The 22,520-nt window shown below is 30.7% G+C and overlaps 1 protein-coding gene across 1 annotated transcript; it reads right to left on the minus strand.

Annotated features, from left to right (window-relative positions):
* Positions 1–15,098: 15,098 nt before the first annotated feature.
* Positions 15,099–21,571, minus strand: LOC111034837 (phospholipase D C-like). The gene is made up of 2 exons (XM_022316229.1): positions 21,383–21,571; positions 15,099–17,850 (listed from the first exon to the last, which is right to left on the minus strand). The coding sequence occupies exons 1-2, from the start codon at positions 21,569–21,571 to the stop codon at positions 16,036–16,038; spliced, it is 2,004 nt and encodes a 667-aa protein (XP_022171921.1). The 3' UTR covers positions 15,099–16,035.
* Positions 21,572–22,520: the final 949 nt, after the last annotated feature.

Consider the following 22,520-nt stretch of genomic DNA (forward strand, 5'->3'; position numbering starts at 1 on the left):
GTACTATAACAAAACTGTATAATATTAATTTCATCTTTATTGTGGTTTAGTTTCCATGGAAAGAATATCAGTCTTAATGAATATATATACCCACATGTTTCCATAAAAGACACTTTAAATTCAAATTTGGACAATATGTAAAGGGTATAAAGACATAACAAATATCTAATTTCAGATAATTCATAAATAGATTAATAAATAAAATTATTTTTTAAGTAATTAAACAAACATTTGTGTAGCATTGGCCATTTTACGAGTAAGAAGAAAACAATGACGTATTCTTACCATCGGGGAGAGGGGGAAATAATTTATTTACCATAATCAAAACCCTGCATCCCCCACTCCCAGGTTTAGTCTTAAAACTAATTTTATGGTTTAGAAACAAATTGTGGGTTGCAGGTACTAGGTATCCATATTGTTAAATAGTATTACGATTTACGAACAAACATAAGAGTTAATTATTTAAAAAATGCTATAAGTAGTTTAAAAAAGTAACTAGTTTGTAGTAAATATTATTCACACATATTTTATATTTGGAGAAAATAATAAATAATAGCCAACGAATAATTTTAACAGAAGAAATTATATCTTTGACCCCTCCGAAAAAAAATCAGAGGGCAAGTCGAGTAAAACATTAGGTTCCTAAATTTCTGATTAAGAGCCCTTGCTACTGCAGTCAATTTTAGCTCAAAAGACCTTAAGTTTTGATAAAATTAAAGTTAGTAAACTTTACCGATTTTTACTCTGAAAAAAATCTGAACTCGACTTTGCAAAAATTAAATATTATATTATTGTGAACTGTTAATGAAAACTTGAAAGTATAAATTGTTTTTAATCGTAATTAAAATTAAAAACAAAAAGTATTTTGTGCGACCTACAAAAAATATTTGTTCAGAATCAAAATCGAAAAACTCTAACTAACTTTAATTTCGTCAAAACAATATGTAAGTTGTCATAAAATTCGTATTGTGAATTTTATATTGTTATCGAGTTATTAACTTGTGGATGCGCGTACGAGAGTGACACCTGCATTGAATTGTTCACTCGCAATAATAATAATTTACAAGTAACAGATACAGCTAATAAAGGATTAGAAATTGCCTAAATGTTTCCCCTTAAATAATAGCCACAGCGAGACCTCTCAATCTATATATTTAACATCATACTGATAATTTCCAATTCACTGTATATAACATACAGATTAAATAGAAACACTGACTCAGTAGTCAGTGGATCACCACTGTGGTAAGTCATTAAGGCAGAAGACTGCAGCTAAAAATATGTTGACATATTTTAGTTTTATATCTTGTTGAAGCATGATGTTATATCACTTAAAAATATTAATATGACATAGTTGCATTGACTTGTGATAGATTCTTAGCTTCTATACTTATATAGAAACTGATTATAGTAATTTATATTATTGTAACAGAACGGTAAAACGATAATATCTTTCAATTTGTTATGAAAAGTCACGTCGGATGAATAACAGTGAAAACTGTTCTATACAATTCCATGGATTGGTTACAATTCGGTGTAAATCAACGGTGACAATTTGATCTTTTCTGGGATTTTTCGGGGATCCGCTCGGAAAATTGCATTTTTTTACAACTTGGATCAAAAAGTCCCCAGGGATCAAAATGTTCCCTTGAACAATTTTATCCTTTTGGTCAGTAGCGAAGCGTCATAGGAGGCAATGAGACAACGTCTCCCCACTTAGAAATTAGAACATGGGACAAATAAATAATAATTTTGCTTTACAAAATATGTATTTACAAATTTAAATTTATGTTTTATATTATAAGTATGATGTACGTTTCAATATTTGTTAAAATCGGTTTTTCGCTGTACAGTTATAGAATTTTTAATGTAGACTAGATGAGCGCAATACGGCTGTGGGTACGAGCTGGCGATGCGGGTCATTCCAAATATGAAATTATATCAAATAGACGTTGCAACCCAACGTCTCTCGAATATTTGAGCGAGGGTACAAGGGAATTTTTATGTGAGTGGGATTTACTATCTACACTATGAGACGCGTCTCGCCGTTCATAATAATACCTGATGGGCGATATCTCGGTCCTCAATATTATCGGCGACGCCGTCGCGTAGTCTCGCAACCGCGATAGGTCCATCGTACATGTTTCTTAACATTTAATGTTTTTATATTTTAATTTGTAAATTGTCCTCATAGCTGATTATTTAGTATTTACCCATATTGAACGATGAAATTATTAACTACTTATATGAAAAAAAAAAAAATTAAAACACAAAAGACCATGTCCCTTATTGAATTTAATGTCATTGACTTATTTTTTAAGACAAAAATAGATTTAACATAAATCTGTTTTTTTAACGTCATTTTAATGCGAGTTATACGAGTACAGTATATTATATAAAATTTTATTTTGCTTGCAATAATACATTTATTATTATATTAAATTATTTTTTTTAAAGAATTGTAACGTTTTAAATATAATATTTGAAAACGAGGAGTCCAGAAGTATTAGTGCTATTTTTTTTCAGTGTCTTCCCAACTAAAAACCTCAAGCCTCACTACTGCTTTTAGTGACATTTTGGTCCACTTATAAAATTTAATTTTTCGATTAACTGGATCAAAGTGTCCCCATGGAAAGAAAAAATCGAAAATATCACCTTGCTAAAATTGTACATAACTGTATCGCTTCGATCGAAATCTAAAGAATTACAGGACAATGGGAATAATTATACACAAAATCAATTTTCAAAAAATGTATTTAATTTTTTCGTTCTTATTTGATTCTGAGAGTAGAGATGAATGTGTTGATTTTACAATGATGTATTTTTATGTGTCTGTAAACACTTTTACTAGCAGAAAAAAATTCTCTGATCATCAATTCGATGGGGGTTTCAGGTAGAAAATTAGATCTAGTTGGTACTTTTATGAAATTAAAATTAAAGTTGTTTTAAAAAGAAATGCTACTACAGAACTACTTAAAAATCAGAAATTGATACCCATTCTGAAACCCACATTATCGTCAGAGAAGAAAAAAGATCTGTTGTCCATGATTCCTTTTTTACCCGAACAGCATAGAAACTTTTATAAAAATATTACGTCCTAAACTTCTTTTAATATTGTTCTTATGTTTAATCAAGAGTTTTCTTTAAATTTTAATTCGATTTGTTAATTTGTTATTTGTCTATTATTTGTTATAATAAAAAAAACATATTGCTTTTTGTTATATTCTGAAATTAAAGAAATATGTTTATTTTACTTTCTAAAATGTATCAAGTCGTTATTAAGTTCAATCAAGATTTTTTTTTAAATTTTTATTCAGTTTGTTATTTTATTTTTCAATATGTGATACTTAAAAAGGTTATGTTTTTTTACATTTTCAATGAAGTAATAAAGGAAATGTGTTATTTTACTTTAAAGTTGTAATTTTGTTATATTAATATAATAGAGAATAATTCTCTGTTATTTCCAAAAAAATATTGTTACTTGGAACAATAATTACACCATTTGGCACTTGAAACTGTCATAAACAAATTTTTAATTTTAACTAATATGAAATGATAAATTTAATAATGAAACTTAACTAGGCTATAAACGTTGTGTAAATAATAAATATATACCATAAATTTTTACACATAATTATTATATATTATACTGAATGTTGTATTGTTTTTTGTGTTTCCTGAACATTTTGGTTTTTGGCACATAGAACGTTTGACACATTCGCTCTTCATTTATACTGATTTACGGATGAATTCAAAATTAAGACATTCGCTACAATTACCTCAATGACACTCAATAACGCTGTAGGTAGGTACACCAGGGACTTACTAATTGCTTTATATAGCAAAGCGACTTTTCCGTTTTATAACGTTACTAGACTAATATATTTATTTTCAACATAAATTATAATTGTTTGTTAAATGTTCACTTATTAGTTGTTACTTGTTTATGACGTCAAAGATCAAACAGTTAACATTAATACTAATAATAATAATTTTATTAAGACAAAATAATTTAATTTAAGAAAATTACAAGCCATTACATAGAACCTACTTACCACAATACTACACTTAACACATAGTTATAATTTATAAACTTATTATTAGTATTTGAAAAGAACGTCGTTCACAAGTTCGCGTTCATATTTAGTGAACGATACACGAACTTTACTAGTTTCTTTTTCAAATTGAACTTGAACGAGAACGACATTTATACCTATTTTAATAAATTTGAATGATTTTTAAGACACTCAATTTATTAACCATTTAAATATATGTTCAAAATAAATTGATTAGTTATACTATATAACAATATTTTTTTATAATAATTCTTATGATAATAATTTAAAAAAATTAAATGAACGACCCAGTGAAAGCATTTATTTTTTCAATGAACGCATTTGTTTGAAAAAGCACAAAAGTAAACCTCAACGAGTTCCTTTTTTAAGGACTGAATGTGGATGTGAACGTGTGAACATTTTTTTAGTAGACGTTCCGACCACTGCTTATTATTTAAAAGCATTGAGTAGGCATTATTTTATTACATAGGTAGGCTAAATGCTAATAAATAATAACTAATAAGTGAATAAGAGGAATTTATGGATACACGTAGGTATTATTTTACTTTCAAAATAATCCAGAAAAACAAAAAAAAATTGAAAAAGCGGTATTTTTTACTTAAACCTAGTTTTCGAAACCAAATTGGTTGATTTTACGCACCTGGAATTTTCACCATATATTTATACTAGAATTTAATAGACATGATATAATTTTAAAAGTATTTTACCACTTTTTGTGTAATTTATAATTATTTAAAATTGTCTACTTTAATTTTAGTTATTTTCGTTTTATGTGTAGTCTAATTTGATGTAAGTTTATATACATTCAAAGGTATGTTCTGTTTATGATAATCATCAATCATCAATAATAATTCCACAAATAACCGAAATGTTATATACCGTTTGATTATTACATATTCTCAATTACATGTTTTAATTTTTCCCTTAAAGTTTCATAAAAAATTTTTTTTCAAATTTAGATCAAAACAATTAATCTGGTTCTGTGTGGAGGGAAAAGTTTGGTTGGAACATGTTTGTATGTGTGGCAAATATGTGTTGCTAAAAACCCGGGTGCGGGGTGGTCACCCATCCGAGTACCAGCAACGACGGCCGGTACGTACGGTCAAAGCCTCACCCAGCCACAAACATTTCAATTTAATTGAAATCTCATAAACATTATTTTTTCTACAGCACTCCTAAGTTAAGTTCTTCCCGTAATATTGAACGCAGTAATCATTTTTAAAAATCGTCCATTAAGCTATATAGACGGCGCAATGTGTATGCAATATGACTACATCACACAATAGACAGATCTAACGTTTAAATTTTTTTATCGACTTTCATCGCATCTATATTTTTGTTTACCCTAATATTACCATAGTTTAGTTTGGGAGTGTTATGAACAACTATTTCGTATGACTCAAAACAAATAAAGTCAAAGTCAAGTGGTATTAAGCCTGACTGTAGCCAATATTATCTATATATTACTAATATTCTAGCTAATGAATGACGCTGACTATGTTGTGTCATGTGTTGGTGTAGATAATTTAGTTTAAATATGAAATTTATTATAAACTATATATTTTTGTTTGCAAGTGAACAAGTTATTGGAGTTTCTGTTACCTGGGTTCATGGTTTAAATGTATATTTTTACGAATTAGAATTACTGTAATAAATAATAAAACTATCGTATACTTAGAATTTTAAAAACCTTTTGCAAAACTCTATAACGAGTAATAATTATAACTAAAATAGTTATTAATATAAATTATATTGCAAAATCGCATAAAATATCACATGTAAGGTTTAAATATTGTAATAGTATAATATTAACAAAATAATAATTGGAACACATAGACATAGTACTCGTACGAAATATTAAGTCTGTTTCCCTTAAATGGATGCTTCACCTGAGTAAGTTATGAATTATGATGATTAATCGATTTCCCATATTTATAGTGCATATAAATTCTATATTATATACACATTCTTTCTAAAGTAAGTGACTTTTTACATTGTATCAAACTATCAAATGCATACTCTGTCCATGTTAAGAAAAGCAGTCGGCTGTCTATTTGTGAGCAGGACAGTGGCAATACTACAGATAATTGACTGAATTAACTGGGTGGAGGTAAAAAACGAGTGTTGCCTGTTGCGGTCCTAAGAAAACTGACTACGTTTTATAATTTGAACAAAGTATAAAAATTAGAATATTAATTGTGTGTCAGCATGAAAATAGTTTTTTTAATTTTAAAACTAGTAGCTAGTCATAATAAAAAAATAATAAAAACTTAGCAATATATAGTTGGTGATAAAATTAAAACTATGTTTAAAAAAAACTTCATAATGTAGTGTGAAGTACCGCACAGTTTACTAGGTATCTCTTTTAGAAACTAAAAGAAAGATAAACTGTTTTAAACAGTTGGTAGATGTAAACTTTCTTAAAATAATTATCGTAAGCTACAGTGTAAACAAAGATAGCAAAATATGCTGGTAGAGGAAAACAACAGTAAGTGTTGTTAATAACCACTAGTTGCACTAACTTTACTGTGTATACAGGCAACTTATCACATATTATTTTGTTAGTATTATTGTATTATACTTGTAAAAGATTTTTGAATTTCTCTATAAAGGTGAGGAGATAATATACTAAAGTCCATAGCATAGGGAATTGGTACCTACATAAGGTCACTATGCTGGCTGAGAAAGAAAACATGAAATGTATAAATTATATCAATAACAATAAACATTGCGACAAAACTATTAAAGTAATATGTACCTATAACTGGTAAATTCTTAAAGCATGTAACAGCAGTAGAGTCGAGTTTCAGAAAATGCGCATGGAAGACAATTTTTTTGATGACTAACTGCTGTTTCCTATGCAACTGAACTCAAACCGAGGACGTCCCTGACTAATTTAATAGGGATGGGGAAACTAAAAGTTTAAGTTCCGTCTTCACATATTACAGTTTTTAGTTGCTTATTATAAGATATAAATTTGTTTTTAGTAAAAAAAATCCCAAGTGGGATAAATAGCATTCTGATCTTTAGATTTAAAAACCGGTCAACTTAGTATATAGGAAGTAAAAATAACACAATAAAATAACGTAGAATTGTCTATGCTGGGCTTTGACGACATATTATGCGGGTACGAAGTCCTTATACATACTCTGATACTCACAGTGGCTGATTTACAGATTTTGGAGCAGGAGATTTTGTTTTTCAAGAGGCCACCGATCACCATCCCCGTGGGTTATATACTTATATGACAATAAGATCAAAATGATACAAACAGTACTACCTACAGACTGTAGTAGTTTAAATACGTTTTTACGTTGATAGGTAATCACTTTTAGGTTTTTTTCTATTATTATTATTTTAATCGATACAAAAATGTTGTCCTTAAACGACATGGCTCTATTAAATACAATAAATATAATATAATATGAATGAAAATTAGGCCTCTCATAAATGGAGACCAGGTGACTAGTCACCAATAGGTACTCGCTTAATCAGGGCCTGCATACCCATATGAGTCATAGGTATTAAGACAACAGAATAAAATACAGATTTATTAAAATATAACCATTTTATGTATTATTATTTATTAGTAGTTAGAAATTACTAATATTGTTACATTTATGCTTAATAATTAATCATTCATAGGTACCTATAACATTTTATTTATATTAATGTAAACAAAAACAGCTCAATAACAAAAAAAATCATGTACAAAAATTGAGTAAACGTCTAAAAATCCACTTAAGTATAGGCACCGACCACTTTCTTCAACCCTTCCCTTGAAGAATACCCTGTCACAAACAAAGAAATTTCTATTACTATCTTGTCAATTAGTCGTTAACATTTAGAAGTTCACTAATACAAGAAAAAAAAGTTAAGCATTCAATTTTACTGAATTAATGGTAACGGTTACTAAGATATTTTACCTAATTAATTCCCTTGTCTGCTGAATTACAATTAGCAACTATGGAAATAACGAATTAAAAAGTTAACTCAATAAAAGTATAACTGTCAACTTAAATTTTTGCATTTAATGTGTAGTAATTTAACTTTTTATTTGATTGATTTTTAATGATATTAACTTAGGAAGCAATGAGCCGTTTTTAATCAAACTCAAGTTAGGTTTATTTTCAAATAATACAATGATAAATAGGTATAACGCCTTAGAACTATTTTTTTAAGCTTAAATTGATAATATACAATTTTATTAAAAATATATTCAACTAAACCAAAACAAAAACAAAAATAGCTTAACAAATAAAAAACTTTGAGTCAGCCCAAGTCCAAAAACCGTAAATAGTATAAATAATAAATATATTATTGTAATGGAGGATCTACATAGAATACCAAAATAATCAGTCAATAAGGTAACTTAATAGTGATTGTATGTTTTCAACAAAGATGTACATTTATAATTTTTAGGTCAATTACGATGTTATTATTATACATACATTTATTTGGAAACTACACAGTTGAGTCCTATGTTTTAAATTATATTATATTTATACTCCTATTGTAATCGTTTATTTGTAATTTATTACTAACAGTATGAAACCGCAGCATACGATAAGATGACTATTTTTATACAAATGTAAATCAGCGGTATAGTCTCGGTACATATTATCAATATTTGGAAGTAATAATAGGTATTGAATAATAAAAATTCAATACAATAAAATACATTTTATTTAATTAGTTTTTATTTATTCATAGTTATATTAATTTTTTTAGCATTTCATATTCTAGTCTAGTAGTTTATCTTTAAATTGTTGACATATTGTGTGGGTACCGACAGTCTTAAGTCAGTAAAATGGGAAGGAAAATGTTTTTAATTGTTTGAAATCAATTAGATATTATTTTTGGACCTCAATTACGGTCATTTTCAGATAGAATTAGGAGTAAATTTGGGTCCATGAGGATGGGTCTCACTTTAATGCATTCAATTGTTATTATCAATAAACATAGTTTTAATTAATAATTGTTATTTAGAAGTCTAGAACCATATTTCAAACGAAAACACAATGATTAATATTCATATTTCATTACAATAATCCTAAAAACTGGAAGCAGAACATTTTTCAGTATATTTTTGTATCTAGGTAGATATAATATGCTATAATTGTATACATTGTATAATAACTAGAGCTCATAAGTTCACTCATTTTCATATCAATCTTGCTAGGTTGCATTTAATAATGGATAGCATGGAAATCTATTTCAAGGTACCATCATGGTATGCAAAGCTTATTTTTCATAATATCACATGGGTATTTAGATGTCTTTTACATATTTGATATATTTATGAATTTTCTATACTATTAAGCATATTAATCATAATTTTGATATTATAAAATTGCATTTTTTTACTAAAATGTAATAAAAAAACTAAAATTTTATGGAAAATGCTGAAAGAATAAAGTATATTTTTTTGATTTTTTTAAATATATAAGAATTGTTGTACCTTTGAAAAATATGAAAGGATATTTCTTGTTATTTCAAAAATTGCTTTTGATTAATATTTTTAATCCTCACATTTTTAGTAAATATATATACATATTTCTTAACTTGTTATGTTACGTTTAAATGCATATTTAGCCAGTTTTAAGTGCATAAGTGCACGCTTATAAAGGAATTTTTTAGGGAATGAACTCATGAGCCCTGATAATAACTTATAAATTTACTCAACTGTGTTCTATACTGAGAGAAGTATTAACAGATTAACTATTAAGCAATAATTGCTTTCTTGAGGTATTTCCTTTTATTAAATGCCAACAATTTGTAAAATAAAATTTAACAATTATTATTATAATAATATACTCAAATTTATTTTTTAATGGAATTACATGTGGTCTCACGTTAGTACCAACATGATTATTAATTAATTTACAACAATTTATGAAAAAAAAAATGCTTAACCTAGAGAAAGAGTTATACCTTATAAGTTATAACTTATAAGATTACAAAAATACAGACATAGGTACCTATTCACAACATCAATTGTTCACAAGAAATAAATGGCAATGTTCAGGTCATATCTAGACCAAACATTCGTACTAACATTATCTTCAAAACAACTAAAATATTATTAGTCTTAAATAATTTTTACATTTTTTTACAGTTAAAACTTTGTATTAAAGTTACACATTTGAAACTTTACAGATAATGAATTTATGTACCTAGGTAACTCATGAGAAACATTAGTATTTGACGGTAAATGGTATGCCTGTAATCTTTTGGTTTTTCTTTAACATATAAAACCATTTCTGGTGATAATAATAAATGACTAATTTATATCAACTAGTGATATTACAGTACATCGACAAAATAAAATAGAAATGTAGAATAAAAAAAATAACAATTGTAACATAATTCAGACTTAATATCTAGAATTGAATTCATACCAATATTATTAACTTTTTACAGTTTTTAAAAACTGAACTGATAAATAAAAATTCAACAACCTCAGAATTTCAAAATATGTGATTTACATATAGTAGTATATTGTACCAAATAAACAATGTACATTACAATTCCGATCAGCATAAACTGTATAATAATAATAATAATTAAACTATGGAAACTTATAACTAATAATTTATGTTACATTAGAGCATAGCACAAATCCTATTCAAATTATATTGTTTTACGCTGAATCCAATGGCCGCATTTCTTTTTATCCCATAATCCATTTAATACTGTAGTACGCAGGTCTAATAGGTGTAGTAGGTAGGTACCTACAAAACAAAAGTCAGTTTTAATATAATGTGTATTATAATGATAAATATTTCAAAGAATATGCTTACTTTTATTATTTGTAATTGAAGACTGAAGATGAAGCTTCTAAATTCGGTTGACAGTATCAAATATTGAACAGTAAGTTTTAATGTGTAAGCTACTGTTCGTGGAAAATCATAATTGCTGTCTTTTTTTCTAAACATTATACAATTATTTTTTATTATAAAACAAAACATAAATTACATTTTATTAAAAATTATTTTTCAATCTAATAACAATTAAAGGTTTTCTCATCGTCATATTTTTGTTAATCATTTATATTTTGTTAATTGTTGTTCTTATACTAAAGTATTAATGTAAGAATATTGATTGAAAAAAAATTTTAATGTTCAACAAAAATAGTAAGATAATGATAATGCAATAGCATACTTGTATTTTGCCTTCTATTATTACTTATTACTTATTACCATTGGGCACTGATTATAATATTGTTATATATTATAATACTAATAAATATTATATATAATATTTAATAATGCTATTGCCTACCTATCAACTAAGTATTACATTCATTATTATTCATAATAAAAATTATACATAGTTTTAAGTTTTCGATTATAATACCTAGGCATACCTATATCATATTATTATCATTACAAATTACTAACTTACTCTGATTAATGATTATAATAAGTAATAACATATTAATACGGTAAATTGATAAAATATAGTTTAAAATAGATAATTATTTTGGTATTTTTCTAATAATATGACACCTTTGCGGAAAATGTACCTACATGGCCACATTCTACATTAAAATAAACATAGTGTTACACAGACACACAGAATCGCATTAATTTATACCTAAGTTGTTATTTGTTATTAATAAATTATCTACAAAATATTGGATGCAACAATATTATCTAAAATTATTAGAATAGAAAATCCAATTTTCAAATATTATTTGTGTACAACATAGTATTACATACTCTGACCTATCACTTGTTCAGTAAAGGTAATAAATACATTAAAATTAAAACTAAAATTTTGGTCGATCGTTGCTGGGGCTCAAACTATTGAGACTTATGAGTATTTATGAGGTAGGTATGTTATTTGTTAAAGTTTAGGTGTAGAATGAAATTGAGAGGTGCAACTATTGGGGTAGTGTTAAAAACATTCTAGAATGACAATTCAAATAATAATATTAAATATTTGGTTTAGACAAAATCCTAATTTCGAACTTCAATATCCATTACTATAAGTTCGCATTGCCTAGAAATCCTAAAAATACATTTCAATCACTTTTACGTGATATCAAAGTTAATGACTGCTGAACTTCATTAGCAAAGGTACTTCAAAAGGATATCATTTTTCCTGCAAAAATATAGTTAGTACTATTTTTTGTAATATTGTATGCAGGTAATACATATTAAGTACCACCTACCTTAATAGGTGATATTCATTGACTTTAAAATATTTTAAAATCAATAGTAGGTAGGTATTACCTAATGCATTATATTATAATATAGTAGAATGGTCGTATTTTGGTGACCATAATGTTATTTCCTCGAAGGTGTATCGTACACAGTTGCTATTAAAATATTAAACGAGAAGTCGAGACCATTATTTTTATATTCGTCAATAGCCAAATAGGTAATAGTGTTCATCTTAAGGCTTTAATACAACCACCTATCTAACTAGTATGTAGTAATTATTTTTTGTATATTTCAGAATGTGTTATTATTTAAATAGGTAATAATTTATATATTATATCTATATACCTACCTATAGCCTATAGGCTATAGGTACGCTCACAAGTCATAATGTATAAGTAGATAAATATTACATTTTAAATAATTATTTTTTACATAATACAGTTTTTGTTTAAATATTAATAGTCTGATGTGTATTATACAAATAAATGAAAAACGATATTAAAACCACCTGCACCAGGTTAAAGAGCAAATCTATCAATATTCCTTTATATTTTGACAGTGTGCACTAGTATTTTCCTCTGCCAGTGTCCTGTAAGGGCTGTAACGTACGTACTGAATAGCTCGTATAACTTATTTCTTAAAATAAACAAATTCTTGAACAGTTAGTTAGTGACCACTACCCAAACAAATTGTAATGACTTTACCTGCTTGCTGATATCAAGTGTACAATACATTATTAACAAATAGCAACAATTTGTAATTACTATAAGATTAGAAACAATTTCTAAAAGTTTTAAACAGTTTAGAACAATTAAAATTAAAGAATTAAAAAATATCCTTCGTAATAATAATCAGATAGCATGGTATGGTCCATGGTCTGTGGTTTAGATTAGAATTATTATTATTTTCTGCGCTCGTAGAAACTAAATTATTTCATAATACCAATTTAATTTAGAAATACTTTACAATGCGAGCTTTTTATTGTATTGATTTGTGTGTGTTTTAACTATTAAGGATAAGTTCATAATTTGAATTTACAAAAATTTCAATTTTCTGTCTGAAATATGAAATAATAATTCAAATTAAAAATGTTTAGCCATTGAAAAAAATTTAAGCCAAGTAAGCTGTATAATCTAAGCTTAGTAAGTGTTACTGTAACTATAACTATCAGTATATTTTCGTAGTGACCTACTCACCTATCCTAGCTAATAGATATACTGTTGTGTCGTCCTAATTCATTCTTCGATGGATAAAATGTTTTTTAAATTGAATTGTTATTGTTATTTAAGATATTTATTATAATACTACCTAATGTAAAGTAAGATTTGTTTTAATTTCTTTGGCGAACTTGTTTTTGAATTATACCCATAGTCTATACCTAACTATAAACAAGTGTATTTATTAGATATCAATATAATATTATTTATAATAAAGTATTCCTGTACGTTAATTACTTTATTTATAGATATTTTATGAGAGCCCCTACAACTAGTGTCTGGTCGGTTTATTTTTCTCAGAACGATTAACTAGTTGATCAACTGGCCGTCTTTTAATACATATATACATAGTATATTATACTGACTGTATTCTACAAACATATGCTAAGTGCTAACAGCCGAACATACGAACCAGGTCGACTGTCGAGGGTCGAGTTAATTGACAAGTCATAACCACAATAGAGGAGACTACACAAGCGAAGCGACCAGTATTATAGATGTCTGTTTTATCATACGAATATTGAGCTACTCATTATTTTCCCCTGCCTTTCGCCCATCAAAACTCAAATAAGTAATAACACCACCGACTACCGTAGCTTAAACTAAAAGAAAAAATGGAATACATCTACATATTGTTACTATTTGAATGTAGTGTATTACTTTATGTAAAAAAAACTTGGTTAAATTATTTCAGAATTTTAAACATTTTGATGCGATGTCTTAAACTGAATATCATGTAAATATGCAAATTTTCATAATTAATAAACATATATGACCATATTATAATTAGTTGTATAGGTCCACTGAAATATTAAGTATTAATGTATTATGTAAAATTTGTTTTTCATTTTTATTTTCAATTCGTAAGTTTTAGTTAGGTACTGAATAGGTTACCTAGGAGTGTACTTTGTTCGATTTTAAGAACTTCATTCGTTGTTATTCATTTGTAATACCTGTTAATACTTTTCGATCCATTTCTATTACAAATGTATAAACAAAGTAAAAACCTAAATAGGAATTTTGGGTAACTTAATATTAGAAATAATGTGTTTATAAGTCAAAATTCACATATATACCTATCCTTTATTTATTTTAACAAAATAATTGTAATTTTCGACTTTTGATTATGGTAAAACAATTAAATTACCACAACAATATCATATTATATATTATACATTATACATGTTCTGTTTATCAAATAAACATTTTTTTTATATCTATACACGTTTATATATATTTATACTTATAACTTATTTATCTATACAATTTATATTTTTAATTACATAATTTCATAAACAATGTTGCTAATATTGGTTCATTGAGCAGCTCTTCGATATTAATAATATATAATACAATATTTTACTATTATTAACAAACATCATCAGTGCATTCAGAGAGTAAAAATTAATTTAATTTACTTATTATTATTGCTTTTTTTAACATATTTATATATTTTATTATTATTAAATTAATAATACTGTAATTACAATGTAATTTTATCAATAAGTACATAATTGAATTTGTAGACAACACAACTTTTTATTTATAGTATAAACCAAAACCCTAATTCTTATTAGAAAAACCAAACAAAATGATTGTATACATACAAATAGAAGTTTGAAAGAGATCTTGATAAAAAAAAAACCAATGTTACTATTTGGACGATAAATTAATTTTGTTCAAATACAGTTGTTAATTAATGTGAGTTGATAATTTTAATCTTGTGTGTTTCATTATCTATGGACGGATATAATGATACATTTAGTATCTAAAATTGTCAAATATAAAATAGGCCGCATCACTTACAATATAATGATGTTGTTACATTTCACTGTGTATTGAATAATTTAAGTTTATAAAAAAATCAAAAGTGTACGGATATAATATGTATTCATACTACAAAACATTTAATAATAAATTGTTATTTTTTTCGTGTGTGAGGGAGGACTTTCTATATCTGTAACTGAAATGTGGATCCTTATTCTATAAAACAATTGATTGTAATATATAATTTATTACCTAATATTACGATACGCAATAATAATAATAATAATATATATATAGAATTTATATATATACTATATTATATATAAAACTTTTAAAATGGTAACAAGAGTCTCTTAACATATTATACGACATAATATCAACACATTCATATATATTTATTGCAACACATTAAATCGTTATTGTAAAGGTGTTATGATGGAAAATTTAATAATGTTTGATTGTTAATTTATTTTGAAAAAAAAAACATACGTCCGCACAAATATATAGTATAAGAGATAATAAAATATAACATAACCTACATTAAAATTAAAAAATAATAATAATAATTGAGCTGCCCGGTATATTACACAGCCATCCTTGTTGGTTGCTATTTGCATATCCATACCTTTTTAGGTAGGCATTCAATAATTATATAATATGTGATCTATCAGGTACACGTGTAAACATCTAGGTAAATATAGTTTGCCATTGTAATATCAAAGCCAGACAACTTAGTTTTGATGCTTTTTAAAATTTGTTGCAACTTTCCAATGAGCGTATTATTGCGATTATTAAGTAGGTAGTTTATTCGTTATTCGAAGGGCCTACTTGCGACTGAACTTGATAATTTGATGTCCTGTTTTTTGACATTTGTAATGACGATGCTATTCCACGGTCTCGACGTTTTTGCGACCTTTGATGGTGATGGGAATGGTGATGTCTGTGTTTTGTATGAACTTGACTATGATGGTAATGATGTTTATAGTGTCGCCTCCTACGTTTATGTTGTTGAGATTTGCGATCTAGATTTGTAGTAGATATTATCGTTGTGATATCATCACAATCGCTATCAATATTGTTCATCATTGTTATTGATGTTGACGACGTAGACTGTGAATTATTTCCATTGTTGTTGCTGTTTGACGATGACAAACTTAGAACTGAACCCCAATCGATAGACGTAATCGTTGTTGTGTTACTATTACCTATTAAAGGTAGTGTGTTATCGTCGGAATGGTGATCCCCAATACTCAATGCTGTGTTTCTTTTGTTATTGAAACTGTTATCATAAAGTTGTAGTTCCGTTAAAGGAGAATTATTACCACTATCGTCATCGTCATCTTCATCATCGTCGTCTTCGTCATAATCATCCGAATTAATATAATTGTCACATTCTTCGATACTTCCGTTCAAATGGTAATATTGGAGATGATGGTTGTTTAGATCTTGGTGATTATTTGCCATCACTGTGGTATGGCTATGATGATCGTCGTCGTCATCATCTTCATCATAGTAGTATTCGTCGTCGACACCTGAGTCAATGGAATCTGTTGTGCTGCTACTACTGCTGCTGCTGCTGCTGCTACTGCTGTTATGTTCAACCATCATTTCTGGCCGGCCATTTCTGTACTCCGTGGGGTATGGTGTGGGAGATCGTCTGTTATTGTTGTTGTTATGGTTATTATGTTGGTGTGAAACATCGATTTGTTGCTGTTGGATCAATTGCTGTGACGTATTCGACGTAGTCGTTGTACAGCAACGTCGTTGTTGAGCCTGTTGAGCTGCGGCAGCAGCTTCTCGTGACATCTCACGCTCAATCAATCTTAAAGTGTTGCAAATGAGCACGGACCTCCGGAGTCCAGCTTCGCAGCTTTGTTGTGAGCCATTATTTCCAGACCCACCGCTTGATTTTCCCAATTTGCGCATTGACGCGTCAAACACTGCGGCTCTACGTCGTCTGTAACACTGCGTTGAAGGTACACAACGCCCCAGCTCACAGCATTCCGGTTCACTGTTGATTCGTGGCTGCATTGTAGCCATGGTTGTTGTCAGTGTTGTGCTGCTCCCACCGCTACCTAAATCCAAATAACACTTACCGTTAGTGTCGCATTTGATAGTTTGCTGCTGTTGATGATGTTGTCTCCAATGGTTCTGGTTGTGGTGCTGTTGGGAGGGCGATAGTGTCGATAATGAAGAAGAATTTGTAGAATTTGTGACATTGCCACTGTTGGACGAAGATAGTGACAAACTGCCAGCGGGCAAGTATTGATCATCGTCGTCGTCATCTTCGTCATCATCATCGTCTTCATCGTCATCGTCAATACTGCAATCTGAATCATCAGTAACGGCCGCTATAGCAGCAACAATTGATGATGTTGCACTGTCGTCGTCTAGTCGAGACGCCGTATCCAATTGCTCGACAATATGATCATTTTGCAATAGATCCTCGTTATTAACCATACGCCTTGCTATTTTAGGAATATGATCATTTTCTAATGACGAGGATAACCGTCTTTTACATGCATTTGATTCACTGCCAGTTTCATTTGACATGCTTGTATTTATTGTTGTCATCGGAGGAACATGAATACCCATGTTGTTCAGCAATAAGAAACTATTCTGTGGGCAAAAAAAAAAAAAAAATATTAGATAATTGAACATATTATTATAAAACACAAATGCAATTAATGCAAAATGATTTTAAGGAGATTTTTGACATTTCAAATTTAATATAAACTATTGGCAGTTCTGACAAAAAAATGAACGCTGTTATTTCGTATCATAAATGTATTAATATAAGTATGGAAAAAAAATCGTCCACTTAAGTCCATATACCTATTGGCTATGACCGAAGAAGTCTTATAATATCAAATATGTATTATGTGTATACATTACATTACGAGTTAGGGTATACAAATTATATACAATAATATCCTAATAGTATACCTAATGTACAGTTAATGTACAGTACTTAAATGCCTGTCATTTATAAAAAATGTTTAAACTAAATAATTATTTCTAATTTCGAAAAACGTAGTAAAATGAATTACAATAATAATAGTAATAAGAAAACAACGAATGTTGGAAGTTCAATTTCGAGTCTAAACTAATTTTAAAAGAGCAAAAAATATCGAAATGATTTTAAAAAATAATAATTTGAGTTTTACGAATAATCGGATAACAGTTATAAACTCTCGCATAATGTTTTACATAAAGTTATTGATATGTTAGTTTCGGATTTCGAGATCAAAATACGTAACTATTCTACATCTGAATCTACCGAAATAAAAATAAATAAGTGGCCTGGTGTAGCTTGGTGGTTGGCCTCAGTCACGAACGTGTTCCGAGGTCAAGCATCGACCGTCGTAGTTTGTTCCCAGATGGGTGACCATCAGGGTTTTAGTGACAAATCGTCATCCCACATACATATGTACCATAACCTCCCTACAAAATGCAAATGACCATAGTTCCTGATGCTTAAGATCAAAAAAAAATATATATAATAATGATAAAATAATGTATTAAACGTAAATATGTTATCCATACGTCATATTATTTCACGGTATATTATTTCAATATATAGGCAGTGACAGAATTTTATTTTGACCACTGTAAAACTATCGTTATGGAATTATGGCGAAGTGTCTGGACTATGTGACGGTATTTTACGGGTTTCGAGTGTTCGACGTTTATTTTATTTTTTTTATATTTCCCGTTGTACGTCGTTCGCCTTGTACGTGTTGGTGTTACTGCTGGCAGACTCGAGTACCAGAAGCACAATCCAGCGGTGACCACTGGGACCACGACGCCATCTGGCCGACCTATCCGGTAACTACTCGGCTGTGACGTTTTTCCTCGTACCCGTGTAGATGGCGTCAGGACATAGCGCTCAAGGAAAAACGTTTTCATTAACTCGTCGATACCTACCATATAAACGTCTGTTTAAAATCACTCGGGAAAACTGCATAGCCCCGTGAACTAGGACATCACGGAAACCACGATAAAAGGCTCTCGAGATAAAAAAAAAAAAAGAAAGAAAAAAGCCGCGCCACCGAAATACCCTCAACTACTGCGGTACACACGTCGTATAGACGTAGAGTATCATTTTTCTAGAAACGCGAAACGGTGACGTACTTATAGACCTAATAGTGAATAGTGATATAACTGCGTTCATTACAATTACGGCGGCGGCGGCCCTGAGATTTCCCAGAAGTCTCGTAAGTACCTACACACTCAATAGGTATAATATAGAATACGAGAGATAATAATGTTATTGCAACGGCGTTCTCTGCGCCGATGAGACCTATTGAACTTTGCGCGTTTAGAACAGACAACGAGATGATACTCATTAGCGCGAAACGCACACCTATATTTCTATGAAACGTCCGTTTTGATATTATATATTATTATTATTATCGGACGTCAGTGGAAGGGTGGTGGCGGGTCTGTGTGTGGGACGGGTTTCACGGGGGGATGAATACACACCCTTTCTCATCGCCGGTAACGGTCCCCTCACGCCATAGGTGCACACAGTCTTTCACAGCCTTAACGAACGTAATTACATAATCAAATTGTATTTTCGATCTTTATTACTATTTTACTCCCCCTCCCTCAACCAGAGAAACCCGATCAAATTAATGTGTATATTATATAACATAAAGGTCCAACAAACGTACATAAAATAGCTTCTCTTCGACAACTGTTACAGTATTTTGTTGCGTACCGAATAATAATAATAATAACAATAAAGGCTAGTAAAGTTGATGATTCCCATTCTCGAACACTTGACAAAACCACGGAGGTGAGGCTCACCGTGTTAAAATGTCTACATCGAATTCGAGTGGTATTTTTGCAAAGAGCATCCAACTAGTCCATGTCCAATATTATTATTATTATTATTATTATTCGTTTGGTACAATATATATTATTAAAATATTATAGCGTCGACGACGGTGGCGTGTCGTTAACACACTTTCTCCACATACTTCTTCCTCCCCCACCATCACGGTATCAACCAACGCGCCGTCGCGTCGTACTATACGTTGCTTTCTAATTTGCCGTTCTACTACCACTATAATACGAGTACCACCACCGCCGCAAAATGTACAACTACAATTACGGCAACAACACAACAACAATAACAACAACAATAACAACGACCATTTTCTAGGTGCAAAAATAACATGATGTTCTGATATTCAAATCGACACTCCTGTAATCAAAGTTATAAAAATATCAATAATACGTTTCGAGATAAAAATATATTCACAGACAGAGGAGCGTCCCACATCATCGATCCGCCGTTAATTAATAATCACCCAGGCTCGGACCTACCCGTCCCGCGCACCCATTTGGTCGCCCTGCAAAATCGTTAAAACCACTGACCACCGCGCCGGGGCATAGCGGCCCCGCGCGATAGGTATCGACGTTACGATTTTTTGGTCGAATAAAAATCGATCAATTCCGATAATATCTCTTAATACGTGACACACTTTTGTTTATTATACGCATTAAAAGAAATATCGGAAAATCGAGGTCTACAAATTAAAAATAAAATATTTATATTACATAATTATACTATATTACAATACATATTAAGTACTAGTAAAAATAAAACCCAGCCGAACAGCAAAATATATTAGACATACGTTGTTACAACAATGTTCACATCATGTAAGACGCGTAAACTGTTATTCCGCCTACGTAAAAAAGCTTTTGACGAATAAAGGCCAAACGACAGCAACGAGTTATCACGAGAAAACGTAAAAAGGAAGAAAGAGACTTCGTTATCATCACGCACATGTTTTTCCACGCGAACCGTCGTCGCCGCCGCCGCCGTCGACAACCCCGCGACGCTACGGAGACGGTGAAGGAGGCGGTGGTGGAGCAGGCGGCGGCGACGTCGACGACGGTTGGCGGGAACTTTGAATCGCACGGGTCGCTTTCGCGCCCGAGCCTCTTTACTTCCAGCCACTTGTTTTACGTCAACCCTTTGTTTTGTTTTTTTGCACCCACTTTTTAACACAACAACCCTCGTCGGCCACACAAACGAATACAAATAAATATAATATCATAATGTGCCCTTCTTAAAGATAATATTATATGCTAACTATTATTAATAACTACAATAACAATGTTATTTTATGCTCACCGTCGAATTGTCGTCGGCGCAATAATTATTTTCGTCGTCGTCGTCACTCCACATTTTCATGCGTACAACGCGCGTGGGCTGCGGCTGCGGCACGTAGTAGTAATCCTGTTGCTGGTGCTCTTCTGCCACGGCAGCGGTCACCGCGGTCGGTGGCAACAAAGGCGATAGCAGACCCACAGTCGTCGTCATGTCTGCTCGTCGTCGCTGATGCGCTGTGGTCACTGTTGTTGCTGATGTGTCTGACCGCCGCTGCTACAGTCGATGTCGATGTCGCTGACCCTTTCGCTACTACTGCTGCTCCACTGGTCACTGTCTTCCTTACGGTCGCTGTGGCGTTGTCACGTCGGTATCGGCGTCTGCGGCGCCGGGCCAACATCATATACTGCCAACGCCTGCGATGACAGTGGTTTCCGTCCACCTGGCGTCCGCGTGAAACTCCGTCGTGACTGAAGGACGAACGGACGGGCAGACGTGTGTGTAGCCCTGGTCGAACGTTGTTCGGCTGATAATTGTAACGATAATGACAATGAATGATACCGCGGCAAGTAGTGTATATTATAATATTAAAATTATAATATTATTATGATCACTACGGATAAACGGAAGGGCCACGGCCGGTCGTCGGTGACTGATCGAGAGAAATGTAAATATTTTCGCGAGCGCGATTCGTTTTGATGACGGGAAGAAAATTAATTTTTTTCCTACTGACGGAACGGAATGGAAACAGAAAAAAAATTAATCGCGATAAATAATCGTGTGCTGTACCACACGAATTAAAAATATTATAGCGCGCGCAATCGGAGGGACGTGTTCGTGTGTGCTCGGACGAGCTGGACGTGCAGTGGCGGGCTACGAAACGCTACGGCGCGTTACTCGTGAATAACACTGCCGCCGCCGCTGTTGTTGACGACGCTCCTTTGCTGTTGCTGTTACCCCCGCCACCGCTGCCACCACGGCCGCCGCGCTGCCAGCGCTCACCCACCGCCCCGCTGCCACACACCTCCGACGTATAATTCTGCTTCCTCCGCTTATACCAATGCACAAACGCACACGCACGCGCTATAACTATATAGTCTATAATATATGTGTATAATAATATATATTCCACCTCTCGCCCGCGTACCACCGACTTGCACCG

The sequence above is a fragment of the Myzus persicae genome, unplaced genomic scaffold (genome assembly GCF_001856785.1).
Source record: "Myzus persicae strain clone G006 unplaced genomic scaffold, MPER_G0061.0, whole genome shotgun sequence".
Lineage (NCBI taxonomy): Eukaryota > Metazoa > Arthropoda > Insecta > Hemiptera > Aphididae > Myzus > Myzus persicae.